The sequence below is a fragment of the Pseudopodoces humilis genome, chromosome 9, assembly GCF_049639895.1.
Source record: "Pseudopodoces humilis isolate 2021_Gansu_Grassland_sample_001 chromosome 9, ASM4963989v1, whole genome shotgun sequence".
Taxonomy (NCBI): Eukaryota; Metazoa; Chordata; class Aves; order Passeriformes; family Paridae; genus Pseudopodoces; species Pseudopodoces humilis.
The window spans coordinates 3,026,410-3,048,111 of record NC_142208.1 but is presented as its reverse complement, the minus strand read 5'-3'; the positions used below and the strand labels follow the sequence as shown (position 1 = coordinate 3,048,111).

Here is a 21,702-nt window from a genome sequence, read left to right as displayed (position 1 = left end):
CGGTTTCCCTGCCAAATTTCAGCTTTCTGTACTCAGGGGTAGCTTTTAAACTGGGGGGAAATTCTTCAGCGTCGGGCTTTGGAACAGCTGCTGTTTAAAAAATACCAAAACCACCGATAAAAGCTGTGGGCAGTGAGCAAGCACTGGAAAGGGAAAAATATTCACTGCCCGCCCCCATTCCTGGGTGTGCTGCTGGAATTGCAACCTCCCTTCTGCTCTCAAGGGTCACTGAACTTTGACCAGGCTCCCAACCTCACCCTCACCTTGGGGAATCTGTGGCCACAAAGGCGTGGCTGAGGAAGGAGCAAGGAAATGAGCTCTGGAGATCCCCTTGGGAGCTGCTGTGGTGCCCTGTGCCAGCTGCCTCCCCAGAGCAGCCCCTCTTTTGGGAGCTGTGGAGATCCCAGGACAAGTTATCAGCTTCCCCAGCACTGCCTTTCCTGACAAAATGCCACCTCCTGAAAGTGCTGGGGGAAGGATTGCTGGGCTGGCTCCCTGCCTTTCCTTTGGGAAGTTATTCATGGAGCGCTCGGTTGGGGATCCCTACCAAAAACCACTTGCACGGATTTCTGGGCAAGGCATGCCATGTAATCCTCTAGGAAGGAACCAGTGGCTACAACCCATTTTCCAGAGGTAAAACAGTCTCCTGTTCCCTCTGGGGGGTGGAAAATGTGCTAATCCTTTCCATTTTTGGCTCAGGGAGGGCGAGCTACCTTTCCCAGAGTGGCAGGGTTACGGGCGATGGATGAGGAGCCTGGAATCCATCCTGCTTGGCTGATGCTCAGGAGCTTCCCTGCAGCACTCCGTGTCTGGAGGTGGTGCTGACAGCCCTGTGCACAGCCTGCAGCTGGCACCACTCCCCTGGATCCGGCTGTGCCACCTGGATTCCGGAGATCCAAGGGCTGGCATGGCAGCGTCTCCCCTCGGAAGCCTCGGGAAGCCACGGGAAGGGCGGTTCAGGTGCATGGAAAACCCCAGTTACGGTGGTATCAGCTCTAGTTCAGCGAAGGGTCTGAGCACCAAACTTCATTTGCTTTCTAGATTTGCACTCCTTGATCCCAAATTCGCTAGCAGCAGGGCGGTGACGCTTGGGAATTTTCTTGGAGCTGATGGAAGAGCAGCCTGCCTGCACTGGGGATTTGTGCCAATCCAAGTTACACCTGGAGGATCAGCAAAACTCATGGTTTGGGGTTCCTGGAGAGAGACTATTTACAAGAATGTGTAGTAATAGGACAAGGGGCAGCGGCTTCACACTGAAAGAAAGGAGGTTTAGGGTTGAAATTAGAAAAAAATCCTTCCCTGTGAGGGTGCTGAGGCCCTGGCACAGGGTGCCCAGGGAAGCTGTGGTGCCCCTGGATCCCTGGAAATGTCCAAGGCCAGGCTGGACAGTTTGTTGGAAGGGGTTCCTGTTCACAGCAGGGGTGTAGAACGAGATGATCTCTTACTGATCTTTACTTTCAGGAAGGTGTGTGTTTGGGCTATTTGTGGACACAGCCTTGCAGAAAACAACCTGCCTCTTGTGCTTTTTTGTTCTGGTAAATTCTTGAGACCTGAAATGTAGAGAGATTTCTTTGGTTTCCAAAGAAACCTTCACCTCTGGCTTTTATTTCTTCCTTCAGTTGTTTGGCTTTTGGAGCTCCTCCCAACAGTGACTTGAACCAAAACCACAGACTCCTGCCTGCTGAAAAGGAGGAACAGAAAAATCCAAGGAGAAATAACACTTCAGCATCACTATCAGATCTCTACTGTCTTCAGTCTCAAAGTCCTCCTTCCTTTTCATCAGATCCAGGAGAAATAAAATACTACGAGCGGTTGCTTTGCATTCTTTCCATTCCCTTTTTTTCCCCCTCCTCCCCTTGACTGTGAGTCAGTGCTGAGGTTCTTGGAGAGGCTGGGAAGAGGAGAGTGCCTGATTTCCATGGGCACAGGGCCTGCCAGCATCTGGCCACAGCTACAACAAGCAAAAATCATATGTGGTGTTTATGGTTAGGAAGGATCTCCGTTTCTTGACCGTGTGAGGCATTCACAGTAAGAGAGAAAAAAGGCTCAAGGTTTTTTTTAATCAAAAGTGACTGATAGAAGAATAAACCCAGACCAACCACTGGGGAAGGCACTTTTGTTTTCCAGAATCAGGCCCAGTTCCACCCCCCAGGGATGGAGATTTATGGCACAAACTGAGGTTGGTTTGATCCTGTGATCCGAGGGCTGCCAATCTTCGTCATCTCTCAAAATATCCATGAATTTTTGGTTTTCACGCTGCTTATCTGGGTTGGTGAATTGTTGAGTGTTATCCCATTATAAGTCAAGGTAGGTCTGGTTCCTACTCTGGAAACACACAAAATTAATTGCTTTTAGTTAAAAATGACCAAATAGATAATGAGTGTAGACACCAAGAGTGCCTGTCCTCATCTTGTGAATGTCTCAAAGCACAGATACTACATCTAAAGAGGTTACAGGGAAGATTTAAAAAATCCTACGAGGAATTTTTTATCTGTGCTCATAAATCCACTGATTTAGAGTCAGAGACCTCTTTAGCATCAGCTGAAGAAAACCCAGGTGAAGGAAAAAGGTACAGGCTGCAGAGCAAACTGGTGGTCCAGCCTCTAAAAGCCATCTTTTAGAGATGGTGCCAGGCTGCAAAATGGTATCAGCTTCTGCAGTGGCAGAGGGGAGCTGGCTGCAGACCTCCTCCAAGCCCCCCAGGCTCCTGGGGAAGCTGCACCTGCCCTTGCTGACTTCAGGCTGTGTTCCAGTCACTGATACTGAACATCCTCTGTGACAAGCAGCAGCTGATGGGAAGCATTTCTTCATTCTCACAAACCATTACCCCCCACCCCCCAGACAGATTTTATGAAGCGTGGGAACCCAAAAAGCTGAAGTTTAGTTTCCATTGCTGGTTGGTTTAGGTTTACAGAGTCATTTTTCTTGCCTAAGTGAAGCAGTTTTGTGCTAAAGGTTGTTCTACAGACCTGATTCCTCTCTGTGGCCCGCTCACCTTGCAGGCAAGGTCAGAGTTTGCTGATCTAGCAAGCCCTGATTGTTGCTTTTCCCCACTCCTGATCACTTGAAAGGTTTCTCAAACACACCTGCGTCATGACCTCGATTTTGATAATCAGTCTCATGAGGGAGTTTTCACAGAGAGGTGAGGCAGCTGTGGGGAGGTTCTGCTCCTCTCAGCCCCCTTAGCACAGGAACAGCACCAACCACAGCCTGCAGGTGAGATGGAAGAATAATGGCACAATGGAAGGGAAATCACTAATTTCTGAGTGAGTCCTTTCCTTTGGGCTGCAGTGGAAGGAACATTGACCTGCCAGGGGAAATCTTGGCATTAAAACAGGGGAAAGAGGGACTCCAAGACCTGGAGGGACAGGACACAGGGAATGGCTTCCCAGTGCCAGAGGGCAGGGATAGATGGGATATTGGGAAGGAATTGTTCCCTGGGAGGGTGGGCAGGCCCTGGCACAGGGTGCCCAGAGCAGCTGTGGCTGCCCCTGGATCCCTGGAAGTGTCCAAGGCCAGGTTGGATGGGGCTTGGAGCAGCCTGGGATGGTGGAAGGTGTCCCTGGCCATGGCAGGGGTGGGACTGGATGGTTTCTAAGCTCCCTTCCAACCCAAACCATTCTGGGACTCCATGATTATTTCCCCTTTGCAATTCTTCTAGAAACTTTCTCCAAGGGACAAATACAGACACAGCCAGATCTGGGCTCTAAAGTGCCCTCTTGCTGCTCAATGAAGGTGCACTGCAGTGGGGACCTTAACTTGTGTCCCTGGAGACCCAGCTGGAAACCAGCCTGAACCAAGGATGGCACAAGAGCTGCTCATTTCCAGATGTGGATCCCTCCCTCCTTCCTGGGGCTGGCCTCCCACCTCATCTCAAGGGCTTAATCCCCAGTGCAAAATTCACATTCATGAGGTGAGCTGAGGTCTCCAGCTTCCCCTTTTAAACCCATTGATGCTCCCCATCCAAGCCAGCAGATCTAGAGAGAAGGTCCTCAATGCTGCAGAAGGAGGGAACCTCCCCCGCCCTTCTTGCCACGTGTCAAAATGTTAACACAGCCCATATGTCCACACACAAAAAGGAAAAAATATCCTGCCCAAACCAGCTGCGCCTCCACGGGGAGCAGCCTCGGTGCTTTCACGTTGCTTAAGTGGGGTGCAAGGTTAATTAGGAAATCCCTGGAACAGCCCTTTGAAGTGTAGGGGCAGCCAGACCCACTCTTTCCTCTTCCTCCAACTGTCCCAGCCCCCAGGCAGGGCAGGTGGGACTGAAGAAAGGACTTTATGGCTGGGGAAAGAGTGGGAATGAGTGGGAATCCCACCAAAGGGAAGAGGGCTGGCAGCATGGGGCCTGCCAGAGGGGGCAGGAGAATCTCTGATGATGCCACTGGAGATGTCAGGAGCTCCTGGGACCTCAAAAATATGAGGCTGAGCAGGGGTTTAGCAGATATTTTGTGTCAGGAAATATTCCATGTAATTGTGTGTGAGAAAAGAATTTGCTTTTTCTGGGGTTTTCCAAAGTGTCCCTGGAAAAACACCTCTCCTTGAGCACAGAGCCGTGGCTAACACAGGGAAAGGTGCTGGGATTTCAGTTTCCAGCTGCTGAACTCCAGCACCTTCCCAGGCATGCTCCTAAAAGAGCACAGTAATGGAGTGGTTAAACTCCATTAAACTCCATTCCCACTGTCCAGTACTGGATACAAGGACATATCCACTGGCGATAAAATACTGGCCTCATCTCCTTGGATTGATGCTCCCTCTGTTATTTTAGTCTTATCAGGTTTATAGCCCTCTGAGGGATGGAGGCCAAGCTGTCCCTGATGTAAAATAGAAGGAATCCTGCACAAATGAGGATATTTACTTTATTAGCATTTTGGCTCATTAACCAGGGCAAACCCCTGGCTCGCTGCCCCTGTGTGAGGCAAAACCAAGTGATTTCCTTGTCAATGCAGGTTTTTGGAGCTCCAGGCTCATTCCTCAGGATTTAAGCAAAGTTCAAAGCACAGCTTGCAGGTGCCACCATCCCCATCCCCATTTCCAGGTGCGTCCCTGCCACGCCCTGGGAACACCAGGAGCCCCTGGTGCTGGTGTAGATGGAGCTCAGTGGGGATGTTGGTAATTCTAGGGGGATTTGGGGTCTGGACTCTGCACAGTCAGAGCCTCAGATTCACCAGCACAAGCTGCAGCAGTGGAATCCCCACATGACTGAAATCCAGGCTTTTCAGCACATTCCTTTGGCTACCTGGAAAAAAATGGGATATGCAGGATGGTAAAGCTGAGAGACAACGTGGAAGAATCAATTTGTTAACTGGGTGCAAAGTGATCCACAAAGGGAAAATAAGGAAAATAACCCAAATTCTACCAGTGAGGTGATTGGCTCTGACTGCTCTCAGCACTCCAGAACGACATCCCTACATTCTGATGGATGGTCTCTGGAAAGAACAGGAGCATCCAAACAAAGCCATAATGCCATGAGGAATTGCCAGTAGAGGAAGGGAGAGCACCACGATGCTGCAGCACAAATTCACCACACCCCTGGGACTTGGATACTGGGAGCAGTTTTAGTCTTCCCATCTCTGAAGGGAGGTAACAGAGCTGGGAAAGCTTTGGGAAGGATGAAAGAACCGGAATGGCTTCTGTAGGAGGAGCTATTTAAGCCAGATCTGTCCTGCTGCCTATGACAGGCCCTGCTATGAGAAATTCTAGTGAAGCAGATGGCACCAACTTCAGCTGGGGACAGGTTCAGGTTGGGCAGGAGAAGGGTGCTGCTCTCAGGACACACATTTCCCCTGCAGAGTTCCCTAATTTTGGGGATGTGAGGAGTTTTGGTGAGTTTAAAAGGGTGATGAACGAGTTAATGAATGAGGAATTCCTTCCAGGGTGCCAATGGCTTCCAAAATGACCCACTTCATAAAATCCCTGAGCAGCAAAGTGCCAGAAGCTGCGAGAGCCCCCAGGTGAAATTTCCCTGCGTGTTTTCCTTGTTCTTACACCTTTCCCCAGGTATTTGGGCAGAGTTCAAGACGGGACACTGGGCTCAGGGGATTTGCAACAATACAGACATTGTCACGCTCTTCTGACACAGGAAATCAAAGAGACCTTCCCTTGTGAGGACGGATGTGATGAGCAAGTGATTTCTGCTTTACATCCTCATTCAAGCTGAGCACCTGATGATGAAACCCAGAGTTCAGAGACTGAGGGATGGAAAAATTCAACTCCCCCAAAGCATTCTGTTTCAGAACACCTGTGCTCCCAGGTTCCTGAATAAAAGAACTACACATAGGCTGCCTCAGGATCCGACTGCTGAGCAATACTGGCAGGATAAAAGCCCAGCCAACCAAAATGCTGAACAAGCAGAGAAACTTGAAACCTGTGCCACTTGCAACCTGTGTTCACAGCTTCTTTTGCCAGCAGAAAAGGGTCACGGGCTTCTGGGTGATTCACTTTGTGTCATTTGGCTCCACCTCAGAGGTGAGGGTTTCGGAATTACTCACAGCCCCGTGCTAACGGATGGCATCGTGTGATGCTACTGAAGTTTTGCACCCTTTGAACCCAAAGAGGTACTGAGCAGGTGACTTCAAAATGAGACCTCCAAGCTCTTTTTTCACCCCCAGTTTGAGGCAGGTTTCATTCCAGTGAGCCCTTGTTTCGGGAACCAGAGTTGGCTCGTGGCTGATATTGATTGAGACTTGGCAAAACAATCTCTGGGGAGAGACAAGTGGGCTTTAATTACCGATGACACAAGAGCTCTTAACCATCACCCAGGCATCACAAATTCATTTCCAAAATACCAGGGCCTGTCTTCTCTAATCCATCTCACACAAGGAAGGAGGAGGTTTTGGTGCACCAAAGGGGGCCTGGGCAGGATCTGGCAGAGGTGGAACAAGGTGGAGTGAGAGGGCATCTAAAAACAATCCTCTTTTGACTCCTTAGATGCCTTTTCCTCCCCTCCCTCAATTTCTTCCCCAAGGAAACTGGAATCTGACACAAAAGAATGAAAGAGAAAAACCCCAAAGCTTTGCTTAAGCCATGTATACAAAACTCTTGTAAATGGAAAGTTTGGAAGCCAGAGAAAATTGTTTGTTGTGCCAGATCGGGCTATTTTCAAAGTCCCCAGGTGTATTCCTTTGCCCTTCTCTCATTAAAAAGCTACAATGGATTCTGCACAGATGGTTTTTTTAAAGGTGTACAGAGTTGCCCAAGAAGATGGAGGCATCCAGGAGATATTTTTGTGAGGGCTGTGGTGCCTCAGCCAGGCTGGGATGCAAGCTGTAGGCTTGGCTTATTTTCCCACACTTCTCAACTACATGGCCACCTTTGTTTTAGCTGTGAAGCCTCTCTGGCCAAACAAATATTTTTATTAATACTCATCAGTATAAAAATATAAACAGATACTGAGTTAGAAGCACGGGCTCAGCTCTGATTGTTTGACCTTTAGTTTCTATTGACAACAGCAAAGTAAACAATTTCTGTGGAGACTCAGTGCTGATTTCTGCCACAAATAAATAAGAACTTGAGATTAAAATGGTGAGCTTTACGTTATTGAATAGAGACCTGAAGCCATTGAAACTGGGAGCTGCCCTGGAAGTACTGACAGCGGTGGAGCAATGAGTGTCCCCTGCAAAATGCTGTTCTTTGCTCATCTTGCAGGCAGGGAGAGGTTGGATTAGGGTGGATCTGTCCAGTGGTGTGGACTTGAGCTAAAGAGGACTTGAGAAGGCTGTCTGCCCTCCTGCCCAGTGCTCAGGGTGGGTTTTCAGAGCCAGCAGCTCCCCTGAGGAGCACAACTGGGCAGGGAAAGTTCCTGTGCACAGTTCTGGTGTTCCAAGAAAAGAAGGACGTGAAACTGTTGGAGCAGGTCCAGAGAAGGCACCAAGCTGCTGAGGGAACTGGAGCACCTCCCCTGTGGAGCCAGGCTGGGAGAGCTGGGGCTGTGAGAAGGTTGTGTGGAGACTTCACAGCTCCTTGCAAAGTCTGAAGGATCTACAGGGAAGCTGGAGAGGGATTTCATCAGGAACTGGAGTGGCAGGACAAGGGGGAATGGCTTCCCAGTGCCAGAGGGCAGGGATAGATGGGATATTGGGAAGGAATTGTTCCCTGGGAGGGTGGGCAGGCCCTGGCACAGGGTGCCCAGAGCAGCTGTGGCTGCCCCTGGATCCCTGGAAGTGTCCAAGGCCAGGATGGACTCTGGGGCTTGGAGCAGCCTGGGATAGTGGAAGGTGTCCCTGCCCATGGCAGGGGTGGAATGGGATGGGCTTTAAGTTCCCTTCTGACACAAACCATTCTCTTCACCAGTAATTTTATGATTCAAGCAGAGCAGGGAAGTAAAACCCCATTGCTTTACATCCAGACAGGAAAATACCGAAACCCCAAACACGGAAGAACCTTCGGTGAAAGTAAAAGGTGAAAAGCCTTGGATTTAGCATAGCTGCAAGGAACAACAGGCACTTTGAGCGTTGTTCAGTCTGTGCTGGGGATGGCTGATCCAGCAGGGAGCCCAAGGCCTGCTGTAGTCGGAGGGTTACGGTAGGCCCGTGTTCCGCCCTGACCTTTCGGGAGCCGCGATCCGGCCGTCCCTCCCATCCCTCCCCCACAGCCTGGGACAGCTGTAAACATCCCCATCATAAAGACACGATTGTAAGATCCTATTTATTTGCCATTAGGAACCGGCCTGGCACGGGCTTGGGTTGCCCGAGGGGCTGGGCGGGCAGGGCCTGTCCGAGCCCTCCTGCCACGACCCGGCCGGGGACCGTGGCGTGCAACAAACGCCTCTGGTCTGTCCCCGTGTCCCTCCGAGCGGGGCCTGGCGCCGGCATCGCTGGGACGGCTCCTGCCAGATGAAAACAACAACCCAATTCCCTCCTCGCCTCTCACCAGCTCTTCCCAGCCCTGCTGCTCCCCCGGGTGCGGGAGCCGAGGGTGGGGAGGAGGGCAGGAAGTTGCTGACGCGTGTGGTTGGATTTCGGTTTGAGCCCCATCCAGAAAGGAGCACCAAATATTAGTAAACAGATCAGGAAACATTTCCGTGTCTGGCAATAACTCCGCTTTTCCAGGGCAGCCATCTCCAGCGGTTTTTCCACCAGGGGAAAAAGACCCCTCTTGGTTGCTTTGCTCAAACTGGAGCAGCTCATCTCCTGGACCCCCTTCAGATCCTGCCCTTCAAACCCAGGTCTCCGGGCAGGTGCTGCAGCAGGATTCCGATCCGAGTCCTGCACGCTCCCGGACATCCCAGGGGATTACAGGATCCACATCCAGCATCTCCAATCCAGGCTGAAAAGGAAAGGATCAAGATGCTTGGCCTATATTGCTTTGGAAAAGAAGATTATGAAGCGGTTTCCTTGCCGTGTGTTGAAGAGGGAATTACTGTGCTCCGGTGGGCTCCTCGGGGCAGGGACAAAAGGCCTGTCAAGTCCTGCTGCTTCAAGCTGCAGTCGGTCCCGTTAGGAAAAGGACACAGGAATGAATCCAGCACTCAGTGAAATCCTAGTTTTACCATTTCTCAGCATCCTGGGATGAACCCAAGCTGCTTCTCTTGCAACACGTGAGGGAAATGTAGCAGTCCCTGATTCTGGAGGACTGAACTGCCCCAAACCTGTGTTTCTGTGCTCTTCACAGTGACTTCCACTCAACAAATTCAAATTTAGGGGCTTGGATAAAAAGCACATGGTCAAGGGCTGGTTTTGGAGAGAAGATCTCGTTTTTGGGCACAGCACCTCCCACTGCAGGTGTTGAGGGATGTTGATGTGGGATGGAGGTGCCACCAGCATGAAGAACAGGAACTGAGAAGATGAGGGACAAAAGCGAGGCTTGTAAGGGGAAAATAATTTCAAATGAGACCATCCTGATCCACAGCCAACAGCAAGCCTAAAAGCCAAGGAGGAAAAAGAAACAGAATTTGTCTTTTTTCATGTTGAACTCCATGAGATGGTGTGAGAAACCATCTGATCTAACACCTCCTGTGACCAAGTCACTGTGACTGCATGAATCATCCCACGCAGACACCTGGTGATGGTAAAGGTGACACTGTGACACCCACAGCTTGCCACTTATTTTGCCACTGATTGTTTTCACTGCTGCCATCAGTGCTGCCTGCAATAACTAAAAAATGGCATGTCCATTTGGGGACCAAATCTTCAGGGAGATGCCACCACACCTTGTGCTCTCACCATTTCAGTCTCCTTCCTACACCTTTGTCCTGCTTTTTTTGGTTTACAAAGATAAGGGGCCCATCTCACTCCAATCTCTGCCATGGGCAGGGACACCTTCCACTATCCCAGGTGCTCCAAGCCCTGTGTTTGGACACTCCCAGGGATCCAGGGGCAGACACAGCTCCTCTGGGCACCCTGTGCCGGGTCCTCAGCACCCTCGCTGCCCATCCTGGGCATCCCTCAGCCCCAGCAGCAGGGACAACAAAGTGAGCAGGTCAAGTGAAGCCTGCTGGACCAGCTTTGCCAAAAAGCCAAATCTGCTGAGGGAGCTGGGAAAGGGGCTCAGGCTGGAGCAAAGGAGGCTCAGGGGAACCTTCTGGCTCTGCACAACTCCCTGACAGGAGGGGACAGCCAGGGGGGGTCGGGCTCTGCTGCCAGGGAACAGGGACAGGACAAGGGGAAACGGCCTCAAGCTGTGCCAGGGGAGGCTCAGGTTGGACACCAGCAGGAATTTCTCCATGGCAAGGGAGCTCAGGCCTTGGCAGGGGCTGCCCAGGGAGGTTTGGAGTCCCCATGCCTGGAGGTGTCCAGGGAAGGGCTGGACGTGGCACTCAGTGCTCTGGGCTGGGGACAAGGTGGGGATGAGGCACAGCTTGGACTCCATGGGCTGGGAGGGATTTTCCAGCCTCAGTGGTTCTGGAATTCTCTAAACACCAACCGAAAGCATCCCGAGGGAATTCCTCATGCAGCCTCCCAGCACAGCTGGGAAGCTAATGCTGGATTTAAGGGGCTTTGCTGGGAATGGGCTGGAGCTCAGTCGCGTGCTCAGCTCCTGCAGGGCTCATCTCCAGCTCTCCCTCGGCCCGGGAAAGCGCTGAACGTGCCGGGGCGTTTTAACGAGGTTTCCAAATGGTTCCTACCCCTCTGCTCCGAGGCCAGGCTTCCACGGAGCAAACAGAACTGTGCCGAGGCGTGGATGGAGCCGGAATCCTTTCCTAGCCCTGGCCAACTGGGAATAAGAGTTACTTCTTTATAGCAGATGTGTAGCTCAAAGTTCACCATAAGGGCACTCACATCGAGAGCACAGCGTGTATTGTTCTGCAAGAAGGCTCAGCTCAGCCCTTCAAAAGACTCTGGAACAACTAATTTCATTATTCAAAGAATAAAGTGAGGCAGAGGGAGCCAAAATTAACCCTCTGGCCGCTCCCTGGAAGCGGGGATTTCTTTAGCACCCTGTGCTCACAGATGCACGCAGAGAATCTGCCTCGCAGTGTCCCAGCTCTGTTTTTCTCACTAGTTTAGGAGCTGGATATCTTATTCTTCTCAAAATGACTACCTGGACCCAGGCCAGGCTGAGCACCCCCACATGAAGGCCTCTGTGTGTACACTGCATCAGAGAATATTCATCTCCATTTAAGACCCCCAGGGAAAATCAGAAGCAAAAAACATTTTTTTTTTTTTTTTAATTATCCATACAGAAAAAAAGTTTGTTCTCTTACTGACCAAATTCAAAAACAATACTTGCAGGCAGGAAGGACAAAAGAAGACAAGTCCTACAAGAAAAAAATCACCTATTTTTAGGCAGATTTGAGCAAAGAAAAATACACTCCTCCAAATCATGTCCCCTCCTTGCCCAAGGATCTCTTGGCCGTGTGGCTGGGGCATGAACTGTCCCTGAAATTCTCCCTGCCCGACCAAATTCCTCTCTCTGGAGCTGAGCTGCTCGCTCAGCATCAATCCTACCTGTGAGTTAAGCTCTAAGGGAAAAGCCCAGGGCACCTAAAGAAAATCCACCCCAGAGCAGCAGGTTGATAAAGGGTCAGTCAAGGACCAGGACCAGGACCGGGATGGGTCCCTTGCATTTGCTGTTTCACTTCCCAGTTCCAGCACACGGTGCAGGGGGTGGAATTAAGATGAGCTCTTTTACCTGGAGAAGCAGCCAGGAACCATCTCCAGCCACATTTGGGGCAGGAACCCCAGTTTTCTCCAGAAACCCAGGTTTTCTCCTCAACCCTGAGCTGCTCAAAAAATCCTTTGGCGAATCCTTTGGCAAGGACCAGGGGATCGGCTGGAGCAGCGATATTTGACGGGATTATTTCTATTTGTTCCCATCCTGCCGTGCTTGCAGCCTGCATTCCCAAACTGGTCCCCAGGACTGCCTTTTAACTCAAAGGAAAGTGGGATTTGCGCTACACAGGTGCAAACCCCAAATGGCCGGGATGCAGGGCGCTGGTGATCCAGGGTTTGGACCAGGCTCGCTCACAGCCCGTGGTTAATGCAACAACACATCTGTGAGCAGCTGGAGAACAAAAATCCCTTTGTCCCGGCGTGTTCCCGAGGCTCCATCCCTCCCGTGCCGGGGAGCCGCCAGGTGCAGATGGCTCTCTGCAAACGGGAACTCGCTCAGCTTCGAGGTGCTGGGCTGGGATTTTCTGCGCTGGGAGAAGGTGGCGAAGGAGAGTGGCTGATCCCTTCCTCTCCTGCCAGCTCATCCCCTTTCCCTGCGCTCCGGGCAAGGCAAGCAGTGCCGGGACAGAGGCTGACCTATATTCCAGCGCTGACTGCCCACCACGTTTCTGAAAAAAAAAAAAAAAAATAAAAAATATTTTTTCCCCCTCCAATCTGGGCTGAAAAAGGATGGTGACAGCCGAAGCGAGCATCACGGCCCGAGAGGAGCTCTGGGTGGCCGCAGCTTTGCTCCGCAGCCCGCGGGTGCGCCAGGGCCCCGCGGGGAGATGCGGGCGGCTGATAGCGAAGGAAGGATGCTCCGGGCCGGGTGAGGCAGGAGGTGCCCTGTGCACAGCAGAAAATGTCACACGGAGCCGTGGCTGACCGCAGAGTCCCCGGCTCGGCCGTGGGGTGGCAGGGGCACGGCGGAACGGGCTGGCTTTCCCACAGCCTGGGCTGTCCGCTCGCCCCCCGGGAAGCCTCGGCACTAAAAAGCTTTCCCAGATGCTCGGAGCAGTCGGGGACAGCCACACACACCTGGCTGGGTTTTCCCGTGGTGACGCTCAGGATGAGAACTGGGAAATGAGGAGAATCACGAGGCTTTCCAGGGGTCTCTGCGGGTTTCATCACCACAGCCTCCAAGATGACAGCAACCTGCCCTGCACCCCTTTACTCCACATAAAACCTCTCCGCCGGGGTTGAGCCCTAACTCTCTCCCTGTTTCCATTTATTTGCCTCCAGGGGAGGAATTTTGCTTTTCAAGAGGAGCCTCCCTCCTCCTCCTCCTCGGCGGAGGTGTCACCACCGGCTGATTCCCACCTGGATGTGGGAATTAAGCGCAAATCCCAAGGATGCTGAGAGGAAGGCGCTGCAGTGAGCCGGGCTCGGCGGCAGCAGAAGGCTCCGGGATTTCAGGGCTTCGGCTCTGCCACACAAAGCGGCTTAGGGACGGCACAGCTGAGCCAGAGGCTGGATTAGAGACAAAACCGGCTCTGGCTCCGGGAAAATCTCTGCACAGGGGCTCAAGGTGCTCACTGGGCAGCTCAGAGAGCATCCTGGTCCTTCCCTGGGAGCATCTGGGCTCCTGGTTCCAGCACAGCCTCTGCAAGGCATGTCACAGCCTCCTTCCTTGTGGCATGTCACAGCCTCCTCACGGCATGTCACAGCCTCCTCATGGCATGTCACAGCCTCCTTGTGGCATGTCACAGCCTCCTTGTGGCATGTCACAGCCTCCTTTTGGCGTGTCACAGCCTCCTCATGGCATGTCACAGCCTCCTTTTGGCGTGTCACAGCCTCCTTTTGGCGTGTCACAGCCTCCTTGTGGCATGTCACAGCCTCCTTTTGGCGTGTCACAGCCTCCTTGTGGCATGTCACAGCCTCCTTTTGGCATGTCACAGCCTCCTCTGGAGGCGCTGGCCTCTTGGAGTTGGTCACTCCAGATTTGGCAGACGAGCCCAGGCAGGCACAGAGCCCTCGGTGCCAGGCTGGGGCTGGTGACCCTTTGTGTCACCCTTTGAGTGGCACAAGTTCAGGTTGCTGCTCCTTGCATTGACTCGAGGAGGAAACTCCTCTGCCAGGGTCAGCAGCAGAGACCCCTGCTTTGAGCCTGGGGCTGTACCAGCACAACACGGCCCCTCCGTGGGGAGGGAAATGTGGTCACAGGGGTGCTTTCAGCTGGGCAGAACCTCCCACCTGCAGCTGCCTTTCAAAAGGAATTTTTAAAAAAACAAACAAACAAAAAAGAACCCCAAACAAAAACCCCAAGTCTCCAAACCTAAATTAATCTTTCAGTTTATTTTCATACGCTTGCGCAAAAACACGGCCCAGGTCTCTGGAGACAGAGGAGACTTGTCTGGTTGATTTCCTGGGGTTTTCCCTGGATGGATGTGACTTTTGATTAACTGGCAGATCCATCCATTGCAGCCTTGTTCCCACATTCCCACTGTAAGTGCAGTGGCCAGCCCTGCCAAGGGGCGTTCCCTGGGTGGAAGTTACCACAGCTGGGAACTGCAAACCCATGGCCCCGGCTTTCCTTGTGAGGAGGAAGATGAGAACATCTTGGTCTGGGAGCTGGAAGGCTCCAATTCCACTTCAGGCAATGGCTGGGCACAGCTGAGGGCAGACACAGCCATCCCCCTTGTCTGGGAACAGGGAGAGAGTGGCTGGAGTGGACGGATCTGCCAGTTTATCGAAAATCAGGGATGAAATCCCAGGAAATCAACGAGACAAGTCTCTTCTGTTGCCACCCTTCTGGACACAGTGGCCTCTTTGAAACATCTCCCTGTCACCCGCCTTGTGTGGGAATTCCACATCTCCCTGCTCCCACATTCCCAGGGAGCACAACACATCCAACAACTTTTCCTCTCCACCTTAAAAAAAAAAAACCCAAGCAATTTTTATCTAAATCATCTTAATCTGGAGGGATGCTGCAGAACAGAGGCGTTTTGGTAGACTGGCACAGTATTTCCAGGAGGAATTTCTTCCAGGAAAGGGAGCTCAGGCCTTGGCAGGGGCTGCCCAGGGATGTTTGGAGTTCCCATCCCTGGAGGTGTCCAGGGAAGGGCTGGACGTGGCACTCAGTGCTCTGGTGACAAGGTGAGGATCAGGCACAGCCCTGGGAGGGCTTTTCCCACCTCCATGAGTCTGGGATATGAGGAAGGAGCAATCTGAGACTGACCAGGATTTGAAAAAGCTCCAAATTGAAAATCTCACGACTCCAAAAACATCTCTGAATCTGTGATTTGCTTATTAAAGGGCACTTTGAGGCATCAGGGTGACCAAAGCTGAGGGATTGCTGAAAGGACAGAGTCAGAGACATCTCCACTGACCTGTCACTCCAGGTATCAGTGGCTGCTGCTGATACAAAGCCCCTGGAAGAGCATCACATCTCCAGAGAAATCCATCTGAGAGGAACAACACAGTGTTGAGTCAAAGACACCTTACATCCAGTTTTCTGCCTTCTTTTAAAATTAACAAGTCTTAAATTCTTAGTGTCACTTAAAATACTCCACTAGAAATGGCCAAAGGCATTTTGTAAATCACAGTGGTCAGGTGCTGTGATCCAGGATGTCAGATTTGGGTGGAATGCAGGGGTAAAGTAAGAAAAACATAGGCTGGACTGTACTCTGTAATGGTTTAAATTCTGTCTGCTAAATTTTGTTATTTTTAGTGCTGTGGTAGAGAGCTACCACACTTGTTACACGTGATTGAAGAGGAAGGGCAAGTTAAAACCCAATTTAGAATAAATGAGTTATTTCTTGCATAATTTCTGAGTAATTTCTGAACCCATACCTGACACCTCCCACTGTCCCAGGCTGCTCCAAGCTCCATCCAGCCTGCCCTTGGGCACTTCCAGGGATCCAGGGGCAGCCACAGCTGCTCTGGGCACCCTGTGCCAGGGCCTGCCCACCCTCCCAGGGAACAATTCCTTCCCAATATCCCATCTATGCCTGCCCTCTGGAAGTGGGAAGCCATTCCCTGTGTCCTGTCACTAGGACAAGGAGTAAATAAGGAGTTTCCCAGGAACAAACTCTGCAGCTTTATGGATTTTTGTGCCACTTCAAGTCAGGGTCCTCTGCTTGACATATTTTTCATTATTCTGTAAAAGTATCAGGAGACCTGGCAAGAGTGCTGGAGCTCCATGCCCCTGCCTAGAGCCAGGGAAAGTCTTACTTCAATCAAAATAACCACTCTCAGCACAGATCCTGGAAAATTCAATTTAATTCCATCCCAATAATTATTCCAGCACACCGATACATCTTCCTTTATTTGTTTTTTGTAAGATGATGTTCAAATTCAATCCATCACAGCAAAATTCATAGCAAATGTAGAGGAAGTTTAGCAGCCTGACTTTGAAATTGCTGTAAATGAGGCTTCACAGCCTGTGCAAGGCTCATGGCAGACTCTATGCAGCCATCGAAGTTGGAACGAGTGAATCCATCACCCCCACAGATCAGGAGAGGCTGAGTGTGAAGTATCATCTGTCCTGGACAATTGGGCACAGCCCTTGTAACCTGGAAATGAAAAACATGAAGGGAGTGGGCAGAGAAAGTCTTTTATTCACCTGAATTTCACACCAGAAAGGTCTGAATTCCTGAGAAGCACATCACAGAACCACAGAGTGGTTTGGGTTGGGAGGGACCTTAAAGCTCATCTTGTTCCACCCCCTGCCATGGTCAGGGACATCTTCCACTAGCCCAGGGTGCTCCAAGCCCTGTCCAGCCTGGCCTCCCAATCCAAAAGGCAGATCCAAACATTAACCATCAAAATACCATAACACAATACTTATTTCTGAGAGTTCAATAATTAAGAGTAGAACTTTGTTGCGTGTGGAAATTCAGAAACTTTAAGAGAAGCCAGTCTCAGCAGGAGTGACTCGTCTGACCCCGGTGTAGAGATTGAAAAAGGTGTGAGAGTGATCTCACATCAACAAAGTGGGGCTTGCAAAATCCCACATGGGTTCAACACAGGAAAGAGAACCTCCTGTCTCTGGGATCACAGAATCCCAGGATCACTGAGGCTGGAAAATCCCTCCCAGCCCATGGAGTCCAAGCTGTGCCTCATCCCCACCTTGTCCCCAGCCCAGAGCACTGAGTGCCACGTCCAGCCCTTCCCTGGACACCTCCAGGCATGGGGACTCCAAACCTCCCTGGGCAGCCCCTGCCAAGGCCTGAGCTCCCTTGCCATGGAGAAATTCCTCCTGGTGCCCAACCTGCTAAAGCATGATACAGAGAGTACAATTTTCTTTTGATAATTTCTTGGATTCCCACCCAGTAAACCGTTACTGTATCCCCTCTTGGGACTGTCAGCTTCCAAGGAATCTTGCTAAATCCAGGGCATTTTTCCACGGATTCAAATGTACCCTCAGCTGGCCACTGAGGAGCCAGCCATTCTCTGCCACTGCCAAGTGTGGATGAGCTGCAAAGAACCCACATTTATGTTGCTGGCTGCATTTTCTGCTACTGCTGTTAGCATCTCTTCAAAGGACAAAATCAGCAAGCCCTTATCCTTTATTCAGCTTAACAGAGGAGTCCATCCAGGTATGGCAAATTCAGACAGAGATTCCCCCTTGTGACCAGTTTTAAGTCAGTACTTTATTTACTCCTGAATTTTTCTTACAGATCGAGATGAGTACAAACAATGCAGAAAGACTTGGCAGAAAAAGTCTTTTTTGAGCGTCCTTTCTTCTTGGCTACCCAGTGCTTATTTGATGCTGGCTGTACCATGCAGCTCCTACCCCTCCTGGTATTGGGTCAAAGGTTGGACTTGATGATCTTGGAGGTGTTTTCCAGCCTCAGTAAATCCACATGAAGTGACTCTGCCAAAGACACACGGGGGGCTGGGAAGCTGTTGGCTCTGAATGCTAATGGTGCCTTCACCATAATTAGAGCAAGGGGATCCAGAACTGCAGCTGTGCTGCTAAGTAGTGTCAGTAGAATTTTGGAAGTCCTAATCCCTCATCTGCCATGGATAATTGTAATGTCTGCATTTTAATCCCAGGATTGTGTTTGGCCATGTGAAGGATGTTACAGCCGGATTTAATTAACAAGTAGGATAAACCCCATCTAAAAGAGTCAGGGGAAAGATGCACCCATCTTAACAGCTCCCCTGGCCTCTGTGGCAACTGCTTATTATAACTGAAAGTAAAGACAGCTTTAGGAGAAAGAGGGAGTTCTGCCCCAGATATTTCATTTAGGCAGTGATTATTTTATAGGGTGGCATTAGAGATCTCTTTATTGAGATAACGGGTCTGACCTCCTGGGGCTTATTTGCAACCTAAGACATATTGACATTCATCCACCAAATTACAGACTGCTGATAATTCCTCCTGTGGCACCAGCAGCTGCTGGAGTCAGAGCAACAGAAGCAGGAGCTGGATGGGGTTTGGAAGCCCCTTCCAGAGCTGGATCCAACTCTTCTCCTCCCTCCCACCCACAGCTCTCGTGAGCACCAGCAATCCTCAGCAGGTAAGGCAGGAGAAAAGAGCAGATGCCACAACCAGGGAACCTTAACCTGGTTTTCCCAAAACCTCCCCCCTGAACTGATAAAGAGGGACTCAGAGAAGACACCACGATTTTGATATGTTTTATATAAATATTAATACCCGTGCTAAGGTTGCTTTTGCAATCCACCAATACTTTACTCGCAGAAAAATAAACTTTGTGCTAACGAGACCAGGTTCCCAAATTGGATGCAGATCAATGGGTATGAGCAGACTCCACAACAGCCATCCACAGAAACTTCAAAAAAGGAAAAATTTTTAGGGGACTGCTTTAAAAGTAAATATTTTGCGTCGACCTCCACGTTCAAATTCACCAATGTAATTAAACTTGAGAGGCTTTGGGTAAACATGGAGATACACTCCAACACTTCAGGAAATCGCCAACAATTTCCTTGGATTTTTAAAAGAAGACAGCAAAATATGCACATTTTGCTCTTATTACCCTTAGGTAGTTTACTTTCAAATACTTTTTGCATAACATTCTGTTAAATTGAGCTAGGCCAAATCAAATAATCACAATTAGCACGTCTGTACTTCTGCTCTTCTGTGGTAGGGTGGGAATTTTACTAATAATACCACATACTTTTGGATGCAGAGAGATGCATTTAGTCATGATTTTTAAGCACCAGTGAAAATCCCACTGAATTACGTGGGATTTACTTCCTTCCTGTTACTCCTACCCTACTTACCAAGAGAGCTGCATAACTCACTGCTGAGCCAGGCCCAAAATGTTAAAAAAATGGCTAAAAACTACCTGTTTTTTGCTGGCCAGCTCTGGATGCTGCTCATGGCTACGTGGAGGAATGTGTTATGGATACTGAGCAACCATCCCCTCTTCTCCTGCTCCCCGAGGATGGAACACACAGCCCCAGCAGGGAGTACCTGGGAGTATCTCCATCTCTGGCACTTGATGCTGCTGGGTTCAGGCAGGGAGGGCACAATCCTCTGCAGGTGGCTGAGGATGATCTGCTGCACCTCTGCAGGGTCTGAGTCCAGGTGCTCGCTTCCAAAGGTCACTGTGGTGTGCACCACAACTGAGGGCCCAATTTCAGGAGACTCTGAAAGGAAAAAAATAAAGAAATGGAGAGGTGCTTCTGAAGGATTGCTCACTCATACCTGCCTTCCCCACATGCTGATAATTGTGCCTCTGGCCTAGGAGTCAGTAAGAACAAAAATATCTGTGGTACCACCCTCTTCTACCAGGTGGGAAAAAAGCACAAGGAATAACAACCCAAGTTGTTCACAACAAGAACACAAGTCAAAGAGGATATCTCTGCAACAACCTGGTTTTGGACACTTCCAGGGGTCCAGAGGCAGCCACAGCTTCTCTGGGCACCCTGTGCCAGGGCCTCACCAGCCTCACTGTAAAAAAATTGGTTTTTTTATCTCATCTAAATCGACCCTCTCCCTCAGTTTAAAACCATCACCCTTTGTCCTGTCACAAATGTTTGTTCTCATCTTTTGACCATGGAATCATAGCTCTAGTGCTGATGTTGATCCCAGCAGATTTGGAAAGGGCCAGGCTTTGTTACATTTGGGGCTGGTTGCAGGTTCTCTGCAGCAGGTGACTCCTGTCCCCACTGGCATGTTGGTTTGTCACTTTACACATGCGGCCTAACAACCAGCAGCCGGAGAATTTGCCTGGATTAGGGGATTTTTGGGCTCAGGGACTTCCCTGTGCCAAGGCAGGATGAGGATCCAACAGATCCTTGTGTGAGTCACTCCTGCCCCGATGAGCAGGATGGAGCAAGGACACGACGTGGGTTATGCTGCATTTCAGCTGAGCTGGTTGTTCAATTGAGTGAATCCCTCTCACCCCCTTACCCAGCAACTCCCTCCTTTGGAAGCAGAAAGCCTCTCCTGGTTAGACCTTTGCCTGAATTCTTAGAAGAAGATTTTAGTTTCAGCAAACGTGTTTTCTGACGGAGGAATCCATGAAGAAAGAGGTGGCTGAGCACTTTCTGACCATTCTGGCTGCTGGGCACCAAGCTTGATAAACTCCTTATCACCGCTCTGCCAGTCAGGAAATCCCCAGCCCCTCGAGCCAGAGACCCCCTCTGGGAAGATGGCACATTCCAGCTTTCCAAAGGCAACCAAAGTGTGTTTCTCTGGTGAGCTTCCTGTCCTGGTCTGATCACTCCAGAGCTGCAGCAGTACCAAATCTGCTTTAAATTCCTGTGGAAGGAACCCCTCTCTGAGTCTCTTTCTAGGGTGGGCCGGCTCAGCCAACCCTTGCACTTGAAAACATGGCAAAAAGGGCAGGAAGATGTTTCCTGGTTTCACAGCTACCACAGGACATATCTCTGTGGGCATCAGAAATGCTGCTCAGACTTTCCTTCCCCTTTTTGGGGCAGAAACCAGGTATTCTGATGTCTCTCCACAGACATGGAGAGGGACAGAAGAGCAAGAAGACCAAACCCCTTCCTGTGTGAGCGGAGCACTCCTGGGACAGGGCCCTGAGCGATGGAAAACTCCATCTTGACCTAGAACCTGGGAATGAGGGGAAAGGTTTCTGGACTGTGAGCAGAAGGCGGGAGCCATCGGCTTCTTCTGAACGTCTTGGGACTGTCTCAACAGTCGTCATCAATTCCCAGCTGGAGGAATCATACAGGCTGTGCAGAAAAAGGGAAGGAGAGACTGCTGACAGTGAGAATTCATACAGGGTTAAGCCTGCTGGGAGTATTAGCTCCCAGAAAAAGGATGGGGCTAATAAAAAGTGCCCTGGAGAAGAGCACAGAGAACAGAACCCAGGGCCACGGTGGCTTGCAGCCCAAGGGCATCTGGAGTCAGGAATGTGGCTCTGAGCTTTGAGTAACACATTTAGTGCAGAACTGCGGTGTCCTGGTCCAGCTGCTCTCACTGTCACAGGGGGATGAAAAGGCTCGTGGGTGAATTGCTCCAGGCAGTGACAACAAGAACAGCCCCCGGTGCCAAGTCCTCCCACAGGGATCTCCTCCTGCCCTGGCAAGTTCTCAGATGGTACTAAGGGTGTCAAGCCAGCTCCTGTGGGGCCACGTCCTCCTTACCGTCAGTCTCAGGGATGGAGCGAGACAGAGAAATTACAGTAAAATAAAACATATGAAATTGTGATTACAACAATGAAACAAG

At 50.6% G+C, this 21,702-nt stretch overlaps 1 protein-coding gene and 1 long non-coding RNA gene across 6 annotated transcripts in view; one reads left to right on the top strand and one right to left on the bottom strand.

The window, feature by feature from the left end:
• The first annotated feature begins 3,098 nt into the window (after nt 1–3,098).
• Nucleotides 3,099–7,383, top strand: LOC148183742 (uncharacterized). The gene is made up of 3 exons (XR_015773251.1): nt 3,099–3,216; nt 3,662–3,913; nt 6,083–7,383. It is a non-coding gene; the product is annotated as an uncharacterized LOC148183742 (long non-coding RNA).
• An 8,922-nt stretch (nt 7,384–16,305) lies between these two features.
• The window catches only part of RNLS (renalase, FAD dependent amine oxidase), a 52,497-nt gene continuing 47,100 nt past the window's right edge, over nt 16,306–21,702 (bottom strand). For 4 of the 5 annotated variants that reach the window (XM_005530734.3, XM_088059846.1, XM_088059847.1 and 1 more), the window contains 2 exons: nt 19,477–19,652; nt 16,306–16,606 (listed from right to left, as the gene is read on the bottom strand). In XM_005530734.3, the coding sequence (XP_005530791.2) occupies nt 16,409–16,606; nt 19,477–19,652 (374 nt within the window). In that variant the 3' untranslated portion in view covers nt 16,306–16,408. Of the gene's footprint in view, nt 16,607–17,459; nt 17,911–19,476; nt 19,653–21,702 lie in introns of those variants that run through there. The other variant, XM_014259500.2, reaches the window with a different exon arrangement.